Raw genomic sequence first — 22,033 nt, forward strand, 5'->3', positions numbered from 1 at the left:
CCACTCGTCTCTCTCCATCCTCCTACTCTTCTCTCCCCCCCCTCACCTGGCAGGATGACGTCGGGGAAGCCCATCTTGCGTGTGAGGGCCAGGGCTCTGCTGAACACGGCCTGGTTCTCCCGTCTGATCTGGTCCAGCTCCCCTCGCAGCAGCTGCAGGGAGATGATGAGGCCTGGGGGGGGGGGGGGGCAGGACACAGGAACACATGAAAGAGAGAGAGAAAGGAGGGAGGGAGAGGGGGGAGGGAGGGAGAGGAGAGGAGAGGAGAGGAGAGGAGAGGAGAGGAGGGAGAGGAGAGGAGAGGAGAGGAGAGGAGAGGAGAGGAGAGGAGAGGAGAGGAGAGGAGAGGAGAGGAGAGGAGAGGAGAGGAGAGGAGAGGAGAGGAGAGGAGAGGAGAGGAGAGGAGAGGAGAGGAGAGGAGAGGAGAGGAGGGAGAGGAGGGAGAGGAGGGAGGGGTATTTAAGGGACATTAGTCAGAGTGTGGGGGAGGCAGAGACAGACAGAGGATGGAGAGATGTAATCAGAGCGAGACGAGAACAGGGAAGAAATGGCGTCGTGGCGTTGGAATGAGGAGGTCTGGGAGGCCTGACGACAGTCAGGTGAGTCGTACGGCGCCGTAGTATGAGACATGAGCGCAGGACGAGAATAGGAACGCCGAGGGACGCGTGAGACGCACGCTTTCTGACAGGAACATCGCACCACAGACGACCTAGAGAGCGCCCACAGATGCTGCATGCGTGCCTGGGGACAGAACATGGCGTCCGTATGTTCTGCCCTTGTGGATAATTATCCGTGTCCCCAATACCATCAATATTAACAGTCTTTTTCCTCGCAGCTTGGCCTTAATGGCGATGATCGCAGTCACAGCAATCAATACGGCGTTTTGACAGTGAATATCTAATTTCACCTTGAGAGACCTCTAAGACAGACGCCTAGAGGATATCGCACGCGAACACCGTGTATCCACGCGTCGCCAGGGGACGAGATGGACTGACGGCGTGTTGTTTACCATAGTTGGTGCTGGGGGCTGAGTACTTGGTGCTGGACTTGCGGATGATGTTCTCGTGGATCTGGAACCACTCGTTCTCGTTGTTGCATCTGGCGAGAGCGACGGAGAAGGGAGAGAGAGAGAGAGAGAGAGAGAGAGAAAGAGGGAGGTTAGCGTCACCGCCCCCATTAGCAGGGGCAGATGGAGGGATGGGGACGGTTGGCGGGGGACTAACCGAACAGCGTGTGTCCCAGAACCGTTTTCCCCTCCTGGAGAAAAAAAAAAAAGAAAACCTACCAGAGAGGGAACAACGCTATCAAGCAGCACATTAGTCCGAGCGCAGAGTGCGCTAAGCTGAGCTGACAGCCAGCTCTCCACCAGCCTTTTTCATTACATAGGGCCCGTGGGGCCCCTGGGAGAGACACGGGGACACGGCTTGGAGCCTTATTGGACCAGACAGTTAAGAGTCAGCTGGGCTCTGCACTGAATCGCCGCCAGCCCTGCATTAAAGGGGAGGTGCACTCTGGCTCGGAGGAGAGACATGGCGAAAATCATCCTAACAATCCGTCGTTTGGACCTTGAATAGAGTTCTATATTTTATATAAGAAAAAAACACTTTTCTACGATATCGAGCTACCCACAAACAGAAAATGGCGGAAAAGAATTACGTTTTATTTTAAAAGTGACTTAAGCGTCATGGAGATGCATCCTTCATCGCTCTGTCATGCGGACCCCATGAGGAGGAGGCAGATGCTTGGCTCACTAACGCTGGAGAGGAGGCGCACTAGACAACACGCTATGCGTCAAGTCGCGGCGGAGAATGCTTAGCTTTGTATTATTCTTCCCGTCCTCAAACTTTGTCCTCTAACTTTGTTCATTTATCTAAGTGTCATGTCCCCCCCCCCGCCTCTCTCTTCCCCTCTCTCTCTCTCCCTCTCTCGTCCTCTCTCACTCGTCCTCATCCCTTCATTGGTTGGCCGGGGTTCAGCGGCGTCCCCCTCCGGTGGCGCCTAACGGGGGCGGCCAGATTCACATCACGCCAAGAGCACAATCTGGAGCTCGGGGTGAGCGCCTATTGATTTACCAGAGGACACTTCATTACCATCCTGGTCAAAACGCACACACAACCCCATCAACAACACACACACAACCCCATCAACACACACACAACCCCATCAACACACACACAACCCCATTAACACACACACAACCCCATCAACGCACACACAACCCCATCAGCACACACACAACCCCATCAACACACACACAACCCCATCAACGTCCAGTACCGCCCCACAACCCCACAACACACACACAACCCCATCAACACACAAACAACCCCATCAACACACAAACAACCCCATCAACACACACACAACCCCATCAACACACAAACAACCCCATCAACGCACACACAACCCCATCAACACACAAACAACCCCATCAACACACACACAACCCCATCAACGTCCAGTACCGCCCCACAACCCCATCAACACACACACAACCCCATCAACACACAAACAACCCCATCAACACACACACAACCCCATCAACACACACAACCCCATCAACACACACACAACCCCATCAACACACACACAACCCCATCAACACACACACAACCCCATCAACACACAAACAACCCCATCAACACACATACAACCCCATCAACACACACAACCCCATCAACACACACAACCCCATCAACACACACACAACCCCATCAACACACACACAACCCCATCAACACATACACAACCCCATCAACACACACAACCCCATCAACACACACACAACCCCATCAACACACACACAACCCCATCAACACACACACAACCCCATCAACACATACACAATCCCATCAACACACACAACCCCATCAACACACACAACCCCATCAACACACACAACCCCATCAACACACACACAACCCCATCAACACACACACAACCCCATCAACACACACAATCCCATCAACACACACACAACCCCATCAACGCAGCGCCGTGTCGCGTGCAACACTGATAGAACATCCATACAACATTCCCGCCTAGCAGCGATCACGCCGTTTGGTAGCGAAACCGTGCGTCTGCCTAGTCATTACAGGTGCCATGTACAGTAGGGTAATTACACTTCAGGAAGTCATTGTTGCGCAGCATCTTCCAATTCCAATGATCAGGAAGATGACTCACTTCCAGCACCAGCCCCACTAAGAGCTACAGTATGCTTCATATTCATAGTTCATATAAACAGAGGTCATTTTACAATTACAAGGGCAGTATACTGTATTCAATGCACAAAAACCTATGTTTAAAGGGAAATATTAAGAGTTGTGAAGTTCAGAAAAACAGGGAATTCAAATGACTTTTGCACTAACTAGGTTCTCCAGCATACAGTAGCTTTGACATCTTCTCAAGTACTGTAGCTGTGTTGATTTTCCCCTTTCATCTACATTCACTGGCAAAAGTATGGCAACCGGGGAGTTCACATCCCACTTTGTTATATCGTATTACATGAAAAAAAGGTTGACTGTAGACTCACATGTAAACCTTGAGCAGTTAACTGTGGACTCACGTGTAAACCTTGAGCACAAAGTCCTTCTCCTCCTTGAGGTCGGTGATGGTGTGGAACACGTCGCTCATGGCGAGGACAGCGCAGCCGTACGGCCGGCGGTACTGGACGTGGGGCGGCCCCTTCTTAGAGTCGTTCAGCAGCATACGACCTGAGGACAACAATAACAACAACAACAATAACGACAACATTCGAACAGTCCCGGGGAAATGTCTGCGCTGTGCTCGATAATATCTACGTGAACTTACCGGTTCTTATGACGTGCGCGACGATGTACAGGTCCCTCTTCAAGTCTTTACTACTCAGGTCCTGAGGAGCGACAAAACAGCAAAGACGGTAAAATAACCAAACTGAACGATGTTTTATCTTTAACGGAGGCGAGTCTGGCGTGGGGGGCGGGGCTACCGTGAAGAGGGCGCAGAGGCGGTCGACCTTCTCCGGGTTCTTTGGTCCTCCGTTCTTATTCAGCCTCACCATGAACTTCTCGCTGAGAGGAGGAAGGAACGTGTTACCTGAGCGTTTTGGTCTGAACATCCCAGCTGCTGACACTGAAGGAAAGTCGAGGCGAATCATGTCCTGTTGTGTGCGTCTGTCCTGTTGTGTGCGTCTGTCCTGTTGTGTGTGTCTGTCCTGTTGTGTGTGTCTGTCCTGTTGTGTGTGTCTGTCCTGCGCATGTTGTTTGTGCTGTAGGTGTTTGTTTATGCTGTGTGCAGGTACTCTGTGGGTACTCGTGCGTGGGTGTGTGTGCATGTGCCTGTGTGTGTGTGCCTGCGTGTGCGTGTGTGCTCACGTGTGTGTGCGTGCCTGCCTGCGTGTTTGTGTGTGTACGTGTGTGTCTGTACGCGTGTGCATGCATGTGTGTGTGTGGGGGTGTGTCTGTGTGTGTGTGTGTATGCATGCATGCGTGTGTGCAAGTGTGTGTCTGTGTGTGTGCATGCGTGTGTGTGTGCGCAAGTGCATGTATGTGTGTGTGTGTGTGTGTCTGTGTGTGTGTGTATGCATGCGTGTGTTCAAGTGTGTGTCTGTGTGTGTGCATGCGTGTGTGTGTGTGTGCGCAAGTGCATGTGTGTGTGTGTGTGTGTGTGTGTGTTCAGCTGTCCTCCGTAGTACCTGATGAGCTTGGCCTCGCGGGTGTCGTAGAGGGAGAAGAGCACGTCGGCGTCCTCACTGATGCTGTTGTAGGTGAAGCTCTTCAGGTTGATGAAGAGGTGATGCTGCACAGGGACGCGGCAACCGTCGCCGTGGCGCTGACGCCCGCCGTCACCCTGAGAACGGACGGACGACGAACACTAACAAGACAGGTCCTTACTGCGGGGGGCGGAGCTCCTGCTGCCGCACACGCGCTCGGCGTGTTCACGGTCGCGACGTTGTTGACGTGCAGCGCGTTGTGGTCGTGCGGTCATGGGTAAGCTAAGTGACTGACTAGTGAATGGATGGGAATGTGTTAGTATGAAAACAAGAAAAAGATCCACACACCGTCACTCTCGTATGGTAGATTAATTCCGTTGTGTTGTGACTTCTTCATGTGTTTGAGCTGCTACTTAAACATAGAATCATCTAAGAGCCAAACTGGTTGCCAGGCTAATACGCCGACTTAGGCTTTGAGAACTGCTCAGTGGTTTTGAGAACTGCTCAGTGGTTTTAATCAGGGCATTCGCCTTATTCACCTGGCAGCCATATTGGTCAGTCTGGGGTGCGGATGCGGAAGTGACCGTTGACTTCAATGTTAAAAGTTTGCTGTAAAAACACCACTTCAAGAACCGAAATAGTCAAAATAACAGGCTGAATACACTATTGGGGTTACAAACTCATCATTACCAGACTCTGATTGTTTTTCACTGCCGTTGTTTTCGCGTTTGGAAATACATGGAGGTGTATGAGCCATAGTTAGCCGTCAGCTGCATTCACTCCGATGTATTTCCAAACGCGAAAAAAACGGCAGTGAAAAACAATCGGAGTCTGGTAATGATGAGTTTCTAACCCCGATAGTGTATTCAGCCTGTTATTTTGACTATTTTGGTTCTTGAAGTGGTGTTTTTACAGCAAACTTTTAATATTGAAGGGAACGGGCACTTCCGCATCCGCACCCCTCATTACGTCAGACTGACCAATATGGCAGCTGAGGTGAATAAGGCAAATAAATACCTGGTTTTAATCAGGGTATACCTGGTTTTAATCATGTCATACCTGGTTTTAATCAAGTCATACCTGGTTTTAATCATGTCATATCTGGTTTTTATCATGTCATACCTGGTTTTTATCATGTCATACCTGGTTTTAATCATGTCTTATCTGTTTTTTATCATGTCATACCTGGTTTTTATCATGTCATACCCGGATTTAATCAGGTCATACCTGGTTTTTATCTAGTCATACCTGGTTTTAATCAGGTCATACCTGGTTTTTATCTAGTCATACCTGGTTTTAATCAGGTCATACCTGGTTTGTGCTCGGCTGGCCACAGTGTCTGCTGGATACGTGCTGGGGAGAGGAGCAGAGAGAGATGTGTCTGTCAGGGTTAGTCAGCCCACTCTGGTCTCTCTACTCTCTTGGTTTAAACACTAGATGCATCGAATCTAATGAAACTGCTCCGACCGATATAGCCGAGAGGCTGCTTCAGCGCTCTTAAAATAAGCCTGCATGAGTAAAAACGTGAGGCGCTGTGGCATAGGAGAAGACAAAGCCTGTATCACCCACACATCACACATGAATGCGCGCGCACACACACACACACACACACACACAAGCATTCACACAAACACGCACACGCACACATACACACACACACACACAAGCATACACACAAACACGCACGCACACATACACACACACACACACACTCACAGACACACACACACACACACACAAGCATACACACGAACACGCACTCACTCACACACACACACATACACATACACGCACGCCTCTGCTCAGCAAACCTGTGAGAGCTCCTCTACTCCTACCTGAGAAGGTGCCAGGGCCGTGTGCCCTGCCAAAAACAAGCTCCCTTTCATGGGCCGAGCGAGGAGGCTCTCTGGCAGGAACGCGCTACGCTGTTGTTTCTAGACGGGGGACTTAATGCCCTAACAATCCCAGAAAGATGGCAGTGAAGTAATGGATGACTGCTGGGCAGTTGGACAGAGTTTTAGGCCAACATATGGACCCTCGACTGTTGGTCAGACTGTGTCTCCCCTCTCCAAGATGGCCTCGCAAAATCATTACAGTCGTTACAGTATATTACGTCTGTGCAGTAATTACTGTAAGAAGCCCTATTTCTGGATCTTGAGAAATCCCTCTAATCTCCTTTCGCTGGGGCTGGATTTGGAACTCCCACATCCCTCCTGCTGAATTCTAAAAGCATATTGGAGGAATGATTTATTAATAGAGCAAGGTCTCAAGTCAACTGCAAAATGCAGTTCATTTACAATATCCGAATGTGTGTTTTTCTAAAGGCTCTTCCAGACCTGTCCCACTGCATTATGTCCGCGTGGCGAGCGAGCGAGCGTCCGCGCCCGTGGAAGTCACGTGCCCGCCGAGGAAGGGACGCGGCCCAACACGGAGGCAACGTGCGCTCAAAGAACGGGTGGCCTGGACCAGCCCCATCCACAACAGCTGCAGCGATTCCCTCTCTCCTGAGTCACCTTCTTATGCATGGTTTGGTAATATATAACATATTCACACATCTCTTCACATCCCAGCGCACACACACTCGCCCACCCACACACACACACACACACAACACACACACACACAAACTGCCTAAATACACACAGTGCACACCATGGACACACATATAATGTACATACTCGCATTCACTCATGAATAGCCTACATGCTTAGTACGTCTTCAAGAAGCTCACACCCACGCAATATTCATGTAAAGCTGCAGTATTCTATTATACGGAGACGGAAATCCCAGTCGCAGCTAAAGACGAACAGCTGCAGGGTCAATGTTCCCTTTAATGCTCACGGGTCTGAGAGCAACGGTGACTTATACTGGTTTGCCTTCAGAATCCACACCCACAAGCACCCACGACAACAGATGTGAAAGACTGAACCAAGAGTAAAAACACTGTGTCCTACCATTTTGTAAAGTTCTGATATACTGATCTGATCTGGATCCACCATTTCAAACTCTTTCCTGGGAACCAGGTCTAAGCCAAGGTGCCTAGAGGAGGAGTGAGAGAGAGAGAGAGAGAGAGAGAGAGAGAGAGATGAGATGGAACCCATGCATGAGACCAAGAATATGGCTTACTCCATGGCTTGAGTGTGACTATCAATTTCTGCTTACTGACCGTCACGTAACCACAGGTCATATCTACATTTACATACATTAGACACGGACCTTGCGGATATCAAGGTGCAAATCCGCCGGCCCCTATTCATTCTCACGCGTAACGTGCCGCATCACTGACCCCGGGGGTCACAGGTCAGAGGTCACTCACTCGTTGCCCCAGTCCAGACGCACGGTGATGTGGCGTTTGATCTCGCGCGTTTGCTCCTGCGCCAGGTGGCCCTGGATCAGCTGGCGGCGCAGGTCGATGAGCTCGTTCATCACGTGGCGCAGCTTGTGGAACAGGTCCACCTTGTGTTTCTGTCGGGTCAGAGGAGATGAGAGTCGGACAGGGGCCGGGCCCCCTCTATGGAAGCACTGTGGCTATAATGGTCTCTCTACGTAATTCGTTAAAGTTACTTGAAAGAGAACTGGTAGATGGGTGACATTTCCATAGTCCTCACAATGCACATGCATCTTTTCACTAATGTAGGACTAGATTTTTGGAGGTCTGTCCTTTTGAGCTCTTTTATGCTTTTTGCACTGCTTTCATCTGTTGATCAAACTTGTGTTGTGTTGTTTTTGCACTGTATGCCTGAAATTGTGTACGCTCACTTCTTGGCCAGGGCTCACTTGTTTAAAAAAAATAAAAATAAAAATAAAATAAAATCTCTGCTTAAATTAGGGAAAGTAATAGTGTTTTGCTTATAATCCCATAGCACTCGTGTGGAGTAAACGTCACGAGGGAGAGTGTGTGTGCGTGTGTGCGCGTGCAGAGGAGGGTATATGTAAAAGTGGCAAGCCCCACACAAAGCTGCCAAGGCACGGACACGATGCACAGGAGACTTAGAGCTGTCACAGCTAATGAGCGAAACCAATCCCACCCGGCCCTTTCCTCAACTTCTGGCGATACCCATCTGCAGCACCACCGCCTCTTCTCTGTGGAAACTTTGTCTCGGCGCCGGAGCAACTTTTAATCGAAACATTTTCCTCCTCCTCTCCCCGGCGGTATGACAGGCTGACACTACCGCCCAGGTTTGTTTACATAAGTGCAAAGATTAAGCTCTACCAGAACGCTCATGGAAATTTAATGAGTGTAAACATTACACAAACTCAAATGATGCTAGCTGTTCGAAAACCTCTTTTTTTTGTCAGAGCTGATGAGCCCTCTTGGACTGCTCTGTAGGGCTAATTATGTATATTATAACAGATACACGCTTATGCTTAGCCCGATTGCTCTCCAAGGTACCACCGTGCGTTCTAATTGGCTACAATGCGCCTCAAGGGCAGAACATTCAAGAAGGAACGTCTATGATACGTCCCGGTTTTATGGACGGTAACCGTGGCGACTATGCCCTACCATAGCGTGGGGATACCAAAATGTGCAGCGTTAAATCAGCGCTTCGCATTAGCCGTGCTCGAGAGGAAGTTACATCACCGCGGCTGTGCCCGGGGCTCATTGGCTGCTCCGAGTGCATGAGCGCTCCTCAGTGAGAGGGTTACGTAAAACCATGCTGCCAGCTCTGCTACAGCTCCATCAGCAAATGCCCAACCCCCCCAACACTTATCAGGAGTAGGCCTGCTGTAGATTCCTGGTAAACACCATCATGGGGAGCGGGGGGGGGGGGGGGGGGGCGGTTATGCTGACAAGCTATTGAGCAACACTGGGTCTTCAGATGATGCAGGCGGCTAAGAACAGCCAGCCAAGATCTAAAGCTACCGGCCAGCCAAGATCTAAAGCCGTGACGCGGTGTGAAATTGGATACGACGGCTTTGAGTGCCGGACGACTATATTTGGATTTCCATAGACGGCGTGAGAGCGTGCTGAGTGGAGGGAAGGGTCTGTCTGAGTGACATCAGAGGGCTGCGACCACACCGTGAGCTCATCGCCCGTGCTGTTCCCTATAGCCTTGCGAATCAGCACGGGAGCTCCAGGTGTTCAATGAGATGGATGAAAACAGCACGCTGCAGAGGGAGGAAATAGATCCCTCGATCCCTCAAGCCCGTATGCAAAACAGAGGTGGACGCAGTCCCTCTATACACTGGGCTTTTCGAAGAAACCTCTCAACCAATCAAGTCCCGTGTGTACATACATAATGCCCAGTGTGTTCTACTGGATACACCGGGGGATGGGGGAGGGGCTTATCGGGTAGACGTGAGGGGGGAGGGGGTAAGTTGTGCTGCCGTACTGACCACATAGAGCTGCTTCCACAGCACGCCCCATTCCTGCAGCGTGGAGGTGGTCTCAGTGATGATGGGGTCCTCCAACGGTACCACCGTTTCACAAAGCCTGGGGTGGGAAAAACACACACATACGCACGCACGCACACAGATACATACACACACACAAACACAGATACATACACACACACACATACACACACAGATACACACACACGCGCGCACACAAAAACACACACACACATACATACACACACACACACACCACCCACACACACATTATCACACAGAAGAACATACACAGATATGTAAATCTTCTCCCTGAGCTGGTTCTATAATGGTAAATTGCAGCTCGATGATGACAAAGAAGCAGCAGCATAACACAGTGAGACTCTCCCAGCCTGTAAGGTCAGTGCTGACGGGCCACTTAGACAGAAATAAAACAGACGGCGTTTCTAATTCACTGTGAAAACCACAACCCTCCACACGAGATCAGAGAGACATTGAACAGGAAAAAGGGGGATGACATCAGCCAAGTTCCGCTGTGAACCGAGCCTCTCTGTTCTCCTCTGGTTCAGAGTCCTCTAAATCCAGCTGGCCTACATTAAAGGGTCCGACTTGGACACTTGTGTTCCATCATACATTTAATAGCAAAGAAAACGGTCTGCGGTAGAGAAACGCAAGGCAGGATTACATAAGCATGAGACAGACGGCTCCTCCGTAGCTGCCCCTAGCTGGGACTCTTTGGGAAAGTGGCTGTAGGTGTCGCAGGTCATTAACTCCGCTAGACAGCAGCAAGCACCCGTTTCCCTAGCGCCGATCCGGGAGCGGGGAAGTGGAGCAGCGTCAATCAGAGAGTCTCATGTTTTAATTGTTCAAAAGCAAAACGGGGGCCCTTTACTGCACGCAGCAGCCGAAGAGAGTGGAGGGGGGGGGGGGGGGGGGGGGGGGGGTGACACTGTCATGTCCGTACCCGTGCCCCTGATCCCAAACACGCAGATTGACTCTCTCCGTGAGCACAGCCTGGTACGGCGCTCCGCCGCCCGCATTTGTCTTTGCCCTGCTCTCTGCTTCCAGCATCGTGAACAGCTTTTGCGCCTTGAACTGCAGAGAGCTCTGATGGCCGCTATCCCGTATGTGTGTGTGTGCGCGTGTGTGTGGTATTAGTCCGCCTCACTGGATATGCACAGCTAATGCTGTTTCAGTATGGAACTGCACTGATCAGCGATGAGCGCGGACGGGCGGAGCGCGCGCACGCCGCCAAAGCTCTACCGATGAATATCGACCAATCACAGCTCTGTGTGGTGACAGAGAGAGAGAGAGAGAGAGAGAGAGAGAGAGCTCCATTTGGGTTCCGTGAGTCAGTGCGCCCACCAGGCCCGGCAGAACACTCTAGAATTCCGCTCTCTCTCAGAACCCCCCCCCCCCCCCCCCGCTGACACACCCCCTCCTACACCACCAAGTCACCTTACAAACGCCACCCACACCTCCATACACAATAACACCCTGACGCAGAGCTGGTGATAATGAGCAGACGATGGGATTATCTTAAAAGGTGACATGCAGGAGGCTGATTAATTCCATTTGATTAACGACGATGATTCAACACGAGACTCACCCTCTGTTGGTCACGGTGGACTTCTTCAAGTGAACGTAGCTGGTTGGGAAGATCCCCTAGCAGAGAGAGAGAGAGAGAGAGAGGAGGCAGGTCGGTTACAAACGACAGCGCTACTGTTCCTCATGGTCTCGGGTAGATCTTTCATCTGAAAGTTTTACTTAGCTGCAGGCGCACTCCTGTCAATCACTGTCAGGAAGTGTTCTTTCTATAGCGGGCGCCACATTAGGCTTTCCTATCTGTGGGAGCGATCGCACCGAGCCCAAATTTTAATGTCCTCGACTTTATCGTGGCCGTTAACTGGTGCCGTCACCATGTCTCCCTGACACAAACGGATGCAGGTAAAGATACATAAGCGCACCCACACACACGCACGCACCCACCCACACACACACACACCCACACACACACACACCCACACACACACACGCACACACACACACACACAGAAGCGTCAGCCTGGGCCGCAGCGCCAGTCGAGGCTTGGCTTACAGCAGGGAGGACATGAGAGAGACGATGTCGCCAACTGCCACCCTTGCATTTCCTCTACCTCATTCTAATCTGCCAGAGGTGATGAATCGGCCGTCTGATTCTCCCGTCTCAGGGAGAGCACGAGCGTGGGCATAAGATACACAACAAAATGGAGGCATGTTGGTAGGAGAGGGACAGTAAATAGCTTATGGGAGAAGTGAAAGCGGTTGGTGTTAGCAGCCACTAAGAACTCTATTTAACGGTGGGATTGAGTTTTAATGCCTCTCTCCAGGACATTCTGCCAGCTGGGAGGCAAATGGACCAATATAACCTTGACATTTTGAGCTCAGATGACCTTTAAGTTCAAAGCAGAATAAGAGATTTGGAGGCCGGGCTTCCCCTAGACTTTTTAAATGACATGTGCTTGGGAGTTACAGTACCATTAAAGGCGCGTTTTTGTTTTTTAGGCTTAGTGAAACGGCCTCTGAGAGAAGGTCAGAGATTAGACTGTGGTTCCCCGATGCTGCAGATAGGGGCGTCACAGAACCGGGCAGACCTTTTGAGATGGAACGTGAGGCCAGTGTGCACAGGTACAGTTCTAGACAGGCTTTACTGGACAGTCAATTTGATCAGAAATGGATGTGTCAGTAATATATGATAACCCTTTACTGCAGTGCAGCGTATTGATCGATGGCAGACAGTAGGTATGGTGGTGGTCGGGACGCTCATTGCTGGGGAGGTATACAGTAGAGGGCTGTACTGTAGGTGTCCTAGGCCCTGTGGAGGGATATACTGTAGGTGTCCTAGGCCCTGTGGAGGGATACACTGTAGGTGTCCTAGGCCCTGTGGAGGGATACACTGTAGGTGTCCTAGGCCCTGTGGAGGGATATACTGTAGGTGTCCTAGGCCCTGTGGAGGGATATACTGTAGGTGTTCTAGGCCCTGTGGAGGGATATACTGTAGGTGTCCTAGACCCTGTGGAGGGATATACTGTAGGTGTCCTAGGCCCTGTGGAGGGATACAGTATGTGTCCTAGGCCCTGTAGACCTGTGCTAGCTGAGTTCCAGCTCTAGCTACAGTACATTACCTGCATGTAGCTACAGTACACCAGGATAAGCAGGCTGTCTGAAGAGAACAGCCTGGCAGGCAAACACCTGACAGTTTGGACCACATCTGCTCCCCCTACCATCTAAACACAGCTGCTGCCTGCCTTTATCCCAGATACATGGAGAAATCTGACTGTAATTATGCTAATGTACAGTAAGTGGAATAGACAGTGCCAAATGTATTCCCTCACTTACATACTTATGGGTAGTGCCAAAATGGGGAAGATCATCTCAACTACAATGACTACAATCAAGAAAAAAAATACAATATGTCAGCAATGTGTAAGTGTGGATTCAAAAAATGAAAGGGTGTTTACCTTGACGGAAGGCTTCTTGGTGGAAAACCCTCTGTACCAACCTAGAGGATACAGCAAATATGCATGTCAAAATAAACGTCAAAATAACCTCTCACAAACACGTCATACTGATACTCTCCATCTCACTCAACATAGTATGCGTTCACTTGGTCATCACATTGAAGTGCTGTTTTGGACTGGGGCAAATTGAGTGCTATAGCCTTTTTTTCCTTTAGTCCTGTACCATCACCCCTCTCTAACTGACAGCGTTATGCACCTATCCCATAATGCACTGGTGACCACTGGTTTCACGTCGCTCCAGGGCTGTGCGTTCTTTGTCTTACCTTCACTCTTCTCCAGTATCTGCACGGTCTCACCTATCTCCAGGACCAGGCCTTGACACACTGACCCTCGGAAGTTGCAGATCACTGTTGAGGAGAAAGAGAATGTTTGGTTATAATGGTGGCCCTGCATCCATAATAGCACAGCAGGCGGACTTGTCTCTCCTGAAATTCCATAGAATGAGGCACTGAAAATAAAAGTGATATTAGGGGCACTATAGGGTTAAGGAGGGGACTGGGGTCTGGGGGTCAAGGTGGGCTAGCCTGGCTGTCTGCTTCAGCCAAGCTGGCATCAACCTATCAAGCAGCCAATCAAACTCCATTAGTAAAGTGCCTTCCGCAGAGTAAGAGATAAGAGATTATGATTGCCGTCTAGTCGTTGATCGTTTTAATAATAAGGCACCTACTGTGTGGGCTCAGGATGAGCCTTTTTCCTCCCTGGTGTTTGGACAAGGTGCCCTCCCATCAATGTCGTGTCTGTATGCAGCATAATGTTTTGGTGTGTAAGCAGACCGGTTACCACAGCTTTACTTTAATAAGAAGCAAACAAGCAAACGTAAACATAGTGTGCAGGAGTCTCTGCCTAGCCAACAGCAAACAAGCTCCCTTGCCTGAAGTGTGGAGTCATTTTAATAGGCAATTAATTCTTAAGCAGTCCTGATTTTAATGCAATGTTAAGTTAATTGCACCGTCTCCAAACATAGACCCCACACATTCGGCTGCTAAGTAGCGGGGAGTAAACGCTCCTCAGCCTTATTGCAGCGCTAGAAGCGCCTCGGACCGCGAGACTCGCTGTCCATCGCAAACACTCTGTGCCCCAAATCATGAATCAAGGGATGTGGTTCATCGTCAGAAAACAGATGTTATGTTATGTTATGTTATTTTTATTTATAATGCGCCCCCCAACCAACTGTTACATCAGCCCGGGGCGCAGCCCGGGTACAAAATGTCGCGGGCAGGACCCTAGCTAAATCACGCGGCCTCCAGCTCACCTCTCGTAAAGTCGCCTAGTTCATCGTGGGATAGTTGCTTAACGTCACAGCAGATGACTGGGGTGTGGGCTCCGTTGACCCTCGAAGGAGATTTCCGCAAGTCATTATGCTAATGAACCAGCCAGGGGACCCAATGAGGGGGGAGGGGGAGACGGAGGTGGGAGGGGCTCGGCTGGGGCGCCTGTTTGTGGGAACCGAGCGCTCTGCTACAGTAACTATGGAAACAGATCATCTACAAACTGGAGGGCTTCTTTCTGCACTGTAACTGCTACGAGGATTTTAAAATGGCAGGAATATGGATGCTCTCCTGTGCAAAAGGTCCAGAGCAAGAGAACAGGGCAGAAAGCTTTATTTGTATAGCGCATTTAATACCCAGAGGCAACACAATGCGCTTTACAGAGAACAAGGGAGGTGGGCATACGTCCCACCCCTACATATTCCAGAGGGAAGCAAAAACCAGTATCACCCGTGGGCCAGAAAAGCTCCCTGACCCCTCTCAACAAGGCGATCGAGCAAGCTCCTGGAGTGTTTGTCTAACGGCTAAGAACATTTATAAAGCAATAAATTACATTAAATTACATTTTGAGGGAGAGAGAAATTGATAGACTAAAAGAGGGAACTTGCCATCTTTATTCCACCACTTCAGGCCCATTGCCAACCTAAAGACTCTACTTGAATGTCCTCAACTTCATTTGAGTTTAACTGCAACTGCAATCAGATAATAGAAAACTCTTCAGCTTGTCTGGGCCTACAGGTTTGAGGGAGATGGTTCCATTCAGCTAATAAGGCTCTGATCTTCTTCTTCTTTGGTGGGTCATCAGATGGTCAGCTCAGTGTCGTGCCGCTATGCCCGCATCTCCGGGCCTACATCCAAGAGGCTGGCTTCAGCTGAGGGTGGTCTGTAAAGGGGGCTTCTGAAGGTGGTCTGTATAGGAGGCGTCTGAAGGTGGTCTGTATGGGGGGCAGTCTTCTGATGGTAGTCTGTATGAGGCCAGTCTTCTGAAGGTGCTCGGTATAGGGGTGCTTCTGAAGGTAGTCTGTATAGTTCTGAAGGTGGTCTGTATGGGGGGCTTCTGAAGGTGGTCTATATAGGGGGCTTCGGTGGTTTGTAGGGGTCTTCTGAGGGTGGTCTGTATGGAGGACAGACTGTGATGATATGCTCGGCAGTCTGCTCAGTCTTGCTGTACTCGCTCTGCCTGCCAGGCTGCTCTGCCTGCCAGGCTGCTCTGCCTGCCAGGCTGCTCTGTCTGCCAGGCTGCTCTGTGTCTGCCAGGCTGCTCTGCCTGCCAGGCTGCTCTGCCTGCCAGGCTGCTCTGTGTCTGCCAGGCTGCTCTGCCTGCCAGGCTGCTCTGTCTGCCAGGCTGCTCTGTGTCTGCCAGGCTGCTCTGTCGCTGCTCTGTCTGCCAGGCTGCTCTGTCTGCCAGGTTGCTCTGTGTCTGCCAGGCTGCTCTGTGTCTGCCAGGCTGCTCTGTCGCTGCTCTGTCTGCCAGGCTGCTCTGTCTGCCAGGCTGCTCAGTCTGCCAGGCTGCTCTGTGTCTGCCAGGCTGCTCTGTGTCTGCCAGGCTGCTCTGTTTGCCAGGCTGCTCAGTCTGCCAGGCTGCTCTGTGTCTGCCAGGCTGCTCTGTGTCTGCCAGGCTGCTCTGTCTGCCAGGCTGCTCAGTCTGCCAGGCTGCTCTGTGTCTGCCAGGCTGCTCTGTGTCTGCCAGGCTGCTCTGCCTGCCAGGCTTCTCTGTGTCTGCCAGGCTGCTCTGTGTCTGCCAGGCTGCTCTCAGTCCGCCAGGCCCCCACTTCCTCAAAGTAGACCTGAGCTGAAGGCTCTGATGACAGTACCCGACTCATCTTTGGAGAATCTTTCTCGATCTCTAACTTTCCCTGTGGCTTCAAATTCACTTCAAATTTTATTCAGAGAATATACTGAAGATTTAGGAATTCATGGAGCTTATATTTACAATCATGGAACAGCCTCTTTTTAGTATCATATTGTTAAATTAAATGGTGTCTGCGTCTTGCCTAAGCCTAGAAAGATGCTGGTTTCTATGTAGCTTGGGGTCGGGCTGGTTGCTGGAGATCGCTGTCCTGTGAGTGTTTACTTTGGGAGCCTGCAGCCATCATAGATGTGTTGCTCTGTTGCCCCAGAACGGCACCACCACTCTGACTGTGGGGTCCAGACAGAGCCTAACTGAACATGTTGATTGTGTGAGCTTAATTAGGGTGGACAGAACCAACCCAGGCATTTCAAGCCTTCACAGCATCCTAACAACCATGTTCAGAGGATAACGAACAACAAACAACGAACGGGCTGTTTATCTGGGATGAAAGAACAAACAAGGATCAATGTTATGTTTCTCAATAATAAAATGAGACAGAGGTCAGATCTGTAGAATCTCTTAATAGCGTGGTCAGTTCGGTCCACAAGGGGATGAACAAGTTAAATAAGAACCATGATATCAGGTTGCATGAAGGTCGGCTTATACCACAAATAGCAACCAATTCTGCTTATTCAGTGCAAGATTCCTTCAAAACGGTAGGATTTTAGATGAGCCAGTATGAAAATGAAGCAAACTGTCAGGATGTGCATCCTAATTCCCTTGGAATTCAGATACAGTTGTTTTTGCGGAAATCTTCGCAGATGCTTTTTTGTTGTTATTGTTGTTTTTAGAGCACAACAGCATTTTCTGTGGGCCCACGTGACAACATATGATGATAGTGATGATAGTATGTGCTGCTGTTTTGTGCTCCCAGCAGTGTAAAAAAAAAGGTTATGGTGGCCACACGTGCGAACGCACACACACACACACACACACACACACACACACACACCACAATTATCCATTGTATCAAGTCCGACCTTTTCATATTTTATTTTACATAATGTTTGTAGAGTTTACTCTCTGTTTGGCTCTGCCCATGTGGTCATTTACAGTTGTGTCCTTCAGTCCAGTGAATCCAGGCCTTTTACAGTGTGCGTCACAGTGTGCGTCTTCACCCAGTCATGCAAATATCTTTGTTCATACATACCTTGACCTACAATAATTATGCACCAATGATCATCGCAACAAAGGCCATGAACAAAGAAAATAACACACATTATTTAGGTTATTAATGAACTGATATACTATGTTCATTGTCGAAAGATCACAAGCTATACTTATATTCACATCAACAATGAAAAATATCAGAGGATTGAATGCACCAGACAAAACAAAGCAAAGGCCAGTACAGTTGATGCTTGGAAAGTCTGTCATCTGATATATCAACTCTGCTTTTGACTGTGAGATAATGTGTTCATGTAATACTGTTTGTTTCCCCAGTGTGACTGAGATGTCAGGTCCTTCTACGACTCATCTGTTGCCCACCCCTTGTTGTCTATTGTTGTGTTTTGTATTGTTCGTATTGTTCTTTTTTGGAAAAGTAATACAAATCTTGATCACAAAGACAATAAGTACCTTTTCTATATGTATAAAATTAAGCTGTGACAGGATAGATAAAGGTCTGGATGGATTATATACATATGGATATGAATAAATAGATAAATAACTGGGGGGATACATGCTATAGCTATAATAAATACAATCCCAAGAGGGGTTAGATAGTCATTCAGGAGCCGGATGGCTCGCGGGAAGAAGCTCTTCCGTGCTCGCCATGTGGCTGCGGTATCTCTTTCCTGACCGTAGCAGAGAGAACAGTCCATTTCCTGGGTGGCTGGGTTCTTTCAGGATCATGTTGGCCTTTGTCTTGCATCTTCTGGTGTAGATGTCCTCGAGGTGGGGGAGTGGCCTCCCCAAGGTACGTTCAGTTGACCGTACCACACTCTGTAGGGCCTTGTGATCCTGAGAGCTGCTCTTCCCGTACCAGGTGGTGATATTCCCAGTCAGGATGCTCTCCATCGTGGATGAGAAGAAGCTCCGTCGGATCTGGTGGGATGCTCTGAATTTCCTCAATTGTCTGAGTTGGTCCAGTCTCTGACATGCTTTCCTCACCACAGTGTCTACATGTGTTGACCATGTCACACATGGTCAATGTGTTCTTAGTTAAAGGGAGAGTTGATGCAGCCCACAGTTAGTGGGCTGGGACAGTGGAGAGGCTGAGAGACAGAAAGAGACATGCCGTACTGTACTACGTCCCACAGCGAGACACACACACACAGCGGTGTAAAAGGGCAACCCTCCCAGAATCACAGTACTACACCGCTGCTCCTACGAGATGTTCTGTTCACTGTGGTGAGTACGTCTGCTGGTATTGTATTGGTGTGCAGACGGCAGGTCGTTTAGGAGAACTACCGATGTCAACGAGATGGATTCAGCGATGGAACTGCGATAGACTTGTGATCACAATAAAGACGGGTCGCGTCTTTAGAGGGACCGTGGAGGCAGTCGGAGTCTGGTACTAAAACAGAACATGATGCTCTTGTTTGTCGCTGCTTCCTAAATCCTCGGAGGCCCTAAGCGAAAGCTTGCTGGTATCAGGGCTGTTGACCCCGATCCCAGACAGGTTCCTCTAGCCATTTGGGTAATGTGTTGTGACGGCACACAAAGACCCCCGGAGAGTAACTAACCCAGCCTGGGTAACCCTGTCCCAGACAGACCCTCACATGGCAAAGTTACAAATCACACAGCGCTCTTTGTGTTTCGCCCCAATGAGTCATGATGGTCTGTCTACATGACCTGAATGCACGCTCACTCATGCAGACGCACGGTTGCTCGAGGTCTTGCTAACATAAGGGTTTCTTCCGGGGGAAGGGTGGGGGGGGTTATGTGTGTGTGTGTGTGGGGGGGGGGGGGGGGGGGGGGGGGGGTGTTAGAGGAGGGTTTTGTCAGATATGATTCCAGGACTATCTGACTGGCACCTGTCTGCAGCATGGCACCCAATGATGACCTCAATACCTTTTGGTGACAACATACGCAATCTCTTTCACACACACACACACATACAAACACATGTACGCACACCTACCCACACACAATGAAACCCAGTGGACTAATGATGGACGCGTGTGCACTGATGGGAGAAGTAATCTAATCCCTGGCAGATATCCAAGATTCTCTACCTTCAAAGGTCAGTGACGGAACCCTGCTGTGCCCATGTTCTGGTTCACATTTAAAACCATAGTTAAACCTGTGAGGACATTATGCTTAGACCATGTTAATCTCTCATTACATTACACTACAGTACACATTAGCTGTATCTCTGGTGCTTATACGTGCGCAGATATGATCTTACTACCGGCCATCTATGCCTACGGTGGTCGTGTTCCCATCATGCCCCTCTGTCCAGCGGACTGCCGTGTTGGGTCTGTGCCCTGGCCGCGTGGCTGTGCCGGGCCAAGGGCAGGTCAACGCAGTGCCCCATGGGGGGCTGTTGCAAGCCAACTCTGAAGTAGAACTGGAGGCCTTAAGAGCCGTTTATAGTTATAAAAGTACACGACTCCAGACATATCGCAATCACCACCAGCGGCAGAGAACGACGGACCTGCTCTACTGTTTGAACAAACTGGCAGAGGGACGCAGTTCATTAAATTGCCATCGTTTCCAATATAAAGACGCTGAGCGAACAGTAAATTGAGTCATTGTAAGAACGGCATTAAGGTTTCATGAGGTGGGTTCTAAATGTTTTTTCTTGTTCGACGGAGCTCATTAAGATAAGACAGGAGAAATTAGGCCCTGGCTGCTGATAGGCCACAGGCAGGCAACAACATGGATAACAGCATGAGAGCTGCTAAGATGGAATGTATCTGTGTGGTAGAAGAGAGTTTCTATTCTCATTGTTGTCTAATCTCATTGTTGTATGCATCAATTAATTGTATGCGGTAGGGGACTACAGATTAATAACATCTTAAATTTGCCCACACAAATTAGTTACATATCGTCTCCTGAATTATATGGTGCCACAAAAAAAGTACATAACAATGTACATGACCATGCATGATGGATGGAACCAATATCATCTATGGTTGGAAAAGGAGGTTATGATTCTATTATATTATCCTATTTGCAGCGACGCATCGCCTCTTCCTGCATTTTCAGCACTTCAGCACCATGGAGAGCGGCCCGGTATGTAGGCTACTGGTAGCTGTTGCTTCTCTCCCAGTTTCCTTCCAACGACGACAAACTAGGGATTTTTCCTTTGTTGGACTCAATCTTGTGTGTGAGAGTGGAGGGCGCAAATGCAGGGGGAAGAGGATGAGTATGTGTGTGTATATAAAGAGGGAGAGAGGGAGAGAGAATGAGAAATAGAGACACTGAGAAATAGAGAGCGAGAGAGAGAGAGAGAGAGAGAGAGAGAGAGAGAGAGAGAGAGAGAGACAGACAGACAGAGACAGACGGAGAGAGAACCCCCACACACTAGCCTATAGTTGTAAAACACGGATTCAACATGACTCATTCAAAATAGCCTAGAATATTGCGCAGACAGTCCTACTGACTATCTACCACTAGGCTACCTTTAGGCTAAAGGTTAAATAATACGCAGGAACTATACAGACGGAGATGTGGAGAGGATGATGTAGTCGTGTGTATTTGATAGGCCTTAACAGCGGTAGAAGCATACACGTTAACACTGTCCACAGGTAGGCTAGGTTACGCATAGCCTGCTGCTTTGACTCGAACATAGCGTACACCTGTTAGAGGAGCGCAATCTCATTGCCCCCTCGTGGTTTCAACATGAATCGCCTTTTCAAACGTGATACTCAAATCAAAGAATACTTAACATAGCCTACGCATTTCAAACACCAAAAACTACAATAGGTCTACAATGTAGCAAGGGCGAGAGTAGCCTTTGGTAGGCTAATACAGTCTATCATGAAGATGGCCAGCAGTGACAGAGAGGCAACGGACTATATCACCCACGCAATGATTTGCCATCTGAGGCATCAAGGGGAGAATTCAGCCATTGTTATCCTACGTTTTGCTATGTTATTATCAAATAGATTGAGATTTGAGATTATGTTGAGATAAGCCACAGCTAAACAGTAAAACATTAGGCTTCAACATGCGGCGCTATTCAAATGCGGAGCTGTGATCTTAATTAAGCCATAGCCTACACACAAAACACACACACACACACACACACACACAAACAAACAAGCAGCGTTGAATGAGTGTCAATCTAGTTGAAAATTTGTTTTCGAAGATAAGTAATGCATGAACACAAATAGATCTTACCAACTCCGATTTTCTCTTCCTCTGTCGGTATCCACAT

The 22,033-nt window shown here is 49.3% G+C and overlaps 1 protein-coding gene across 1 annotated transcript in view; it reads right to left on the reverse strand.

The window, feature by feature from the left end:
• Nucleotides 1-22,033, reverse strand: part of LOC311330141 (dedicator of cytokinesis protein 3-like) — a gene marked incomplete at both ends in the record, with an annotated part of 49,741 nt that extends 27,708 nt beyond the window's left edge. Inside the window, 14 exons of the mRNA XM_084462135.1 lie at nt 47-172; nt 1,010-1,098; nt 3,566-3,713; nt 3,811-3,871; nt 3,968-4,049; nt 4,673-4,827; nt 6,002-6,043; nt 7,645-7,729; nt 8,007-8,155; nt 10,028-10,124; nt 11,634-11,689; nt 13,525-13,565; nt 13,848-13,931; nt 21,997-22,033. Of these exons, the coding sequence (XP_084318261.1) occupies nt 47-172; nt 1,010-1,098; nt 3,566-3,713; nt 3,811-3,871; nt 3,968-4,049; nt 4,673-4,827; nt 6,002-6,043; nt 7,645-7,729; nt 8,007-8,155; nt 10,028-10,124; nt 11,634-11,689; nt 13,525-13,565; nt 13,848-13,931; nt 21,997-22,033 (1,252 nt within the window). The remainder of the gene's footprint in view (nt 1-46; nt 173-1,009; nt 1,099-3,565; nt 3,714-3,810; nt 3,872-3,967; nt 4,050-4,672; nt 4,828-6,001; nt 6,044-7,644; nt 7,730-8,006; nt 8,156-10,027; nt 10,125-11,633; nt 11,690-13,524; nt 13,566-13,847; nt 13,932-21,996) is intronic.

The sequence above is a fragment of the Borostomias antarcticus genome (genome assembly GCF_949987555.1).
Source record: "Borostomias antarcticus genome assembly, chromosome: 3".
Classification (NCBI taxonomy): Eukaryota; Metazoa; Chordata; class Actinopteri; order Stomiiformes; family Stomiidae; genus Borostomias; species Borostomias antarcticus.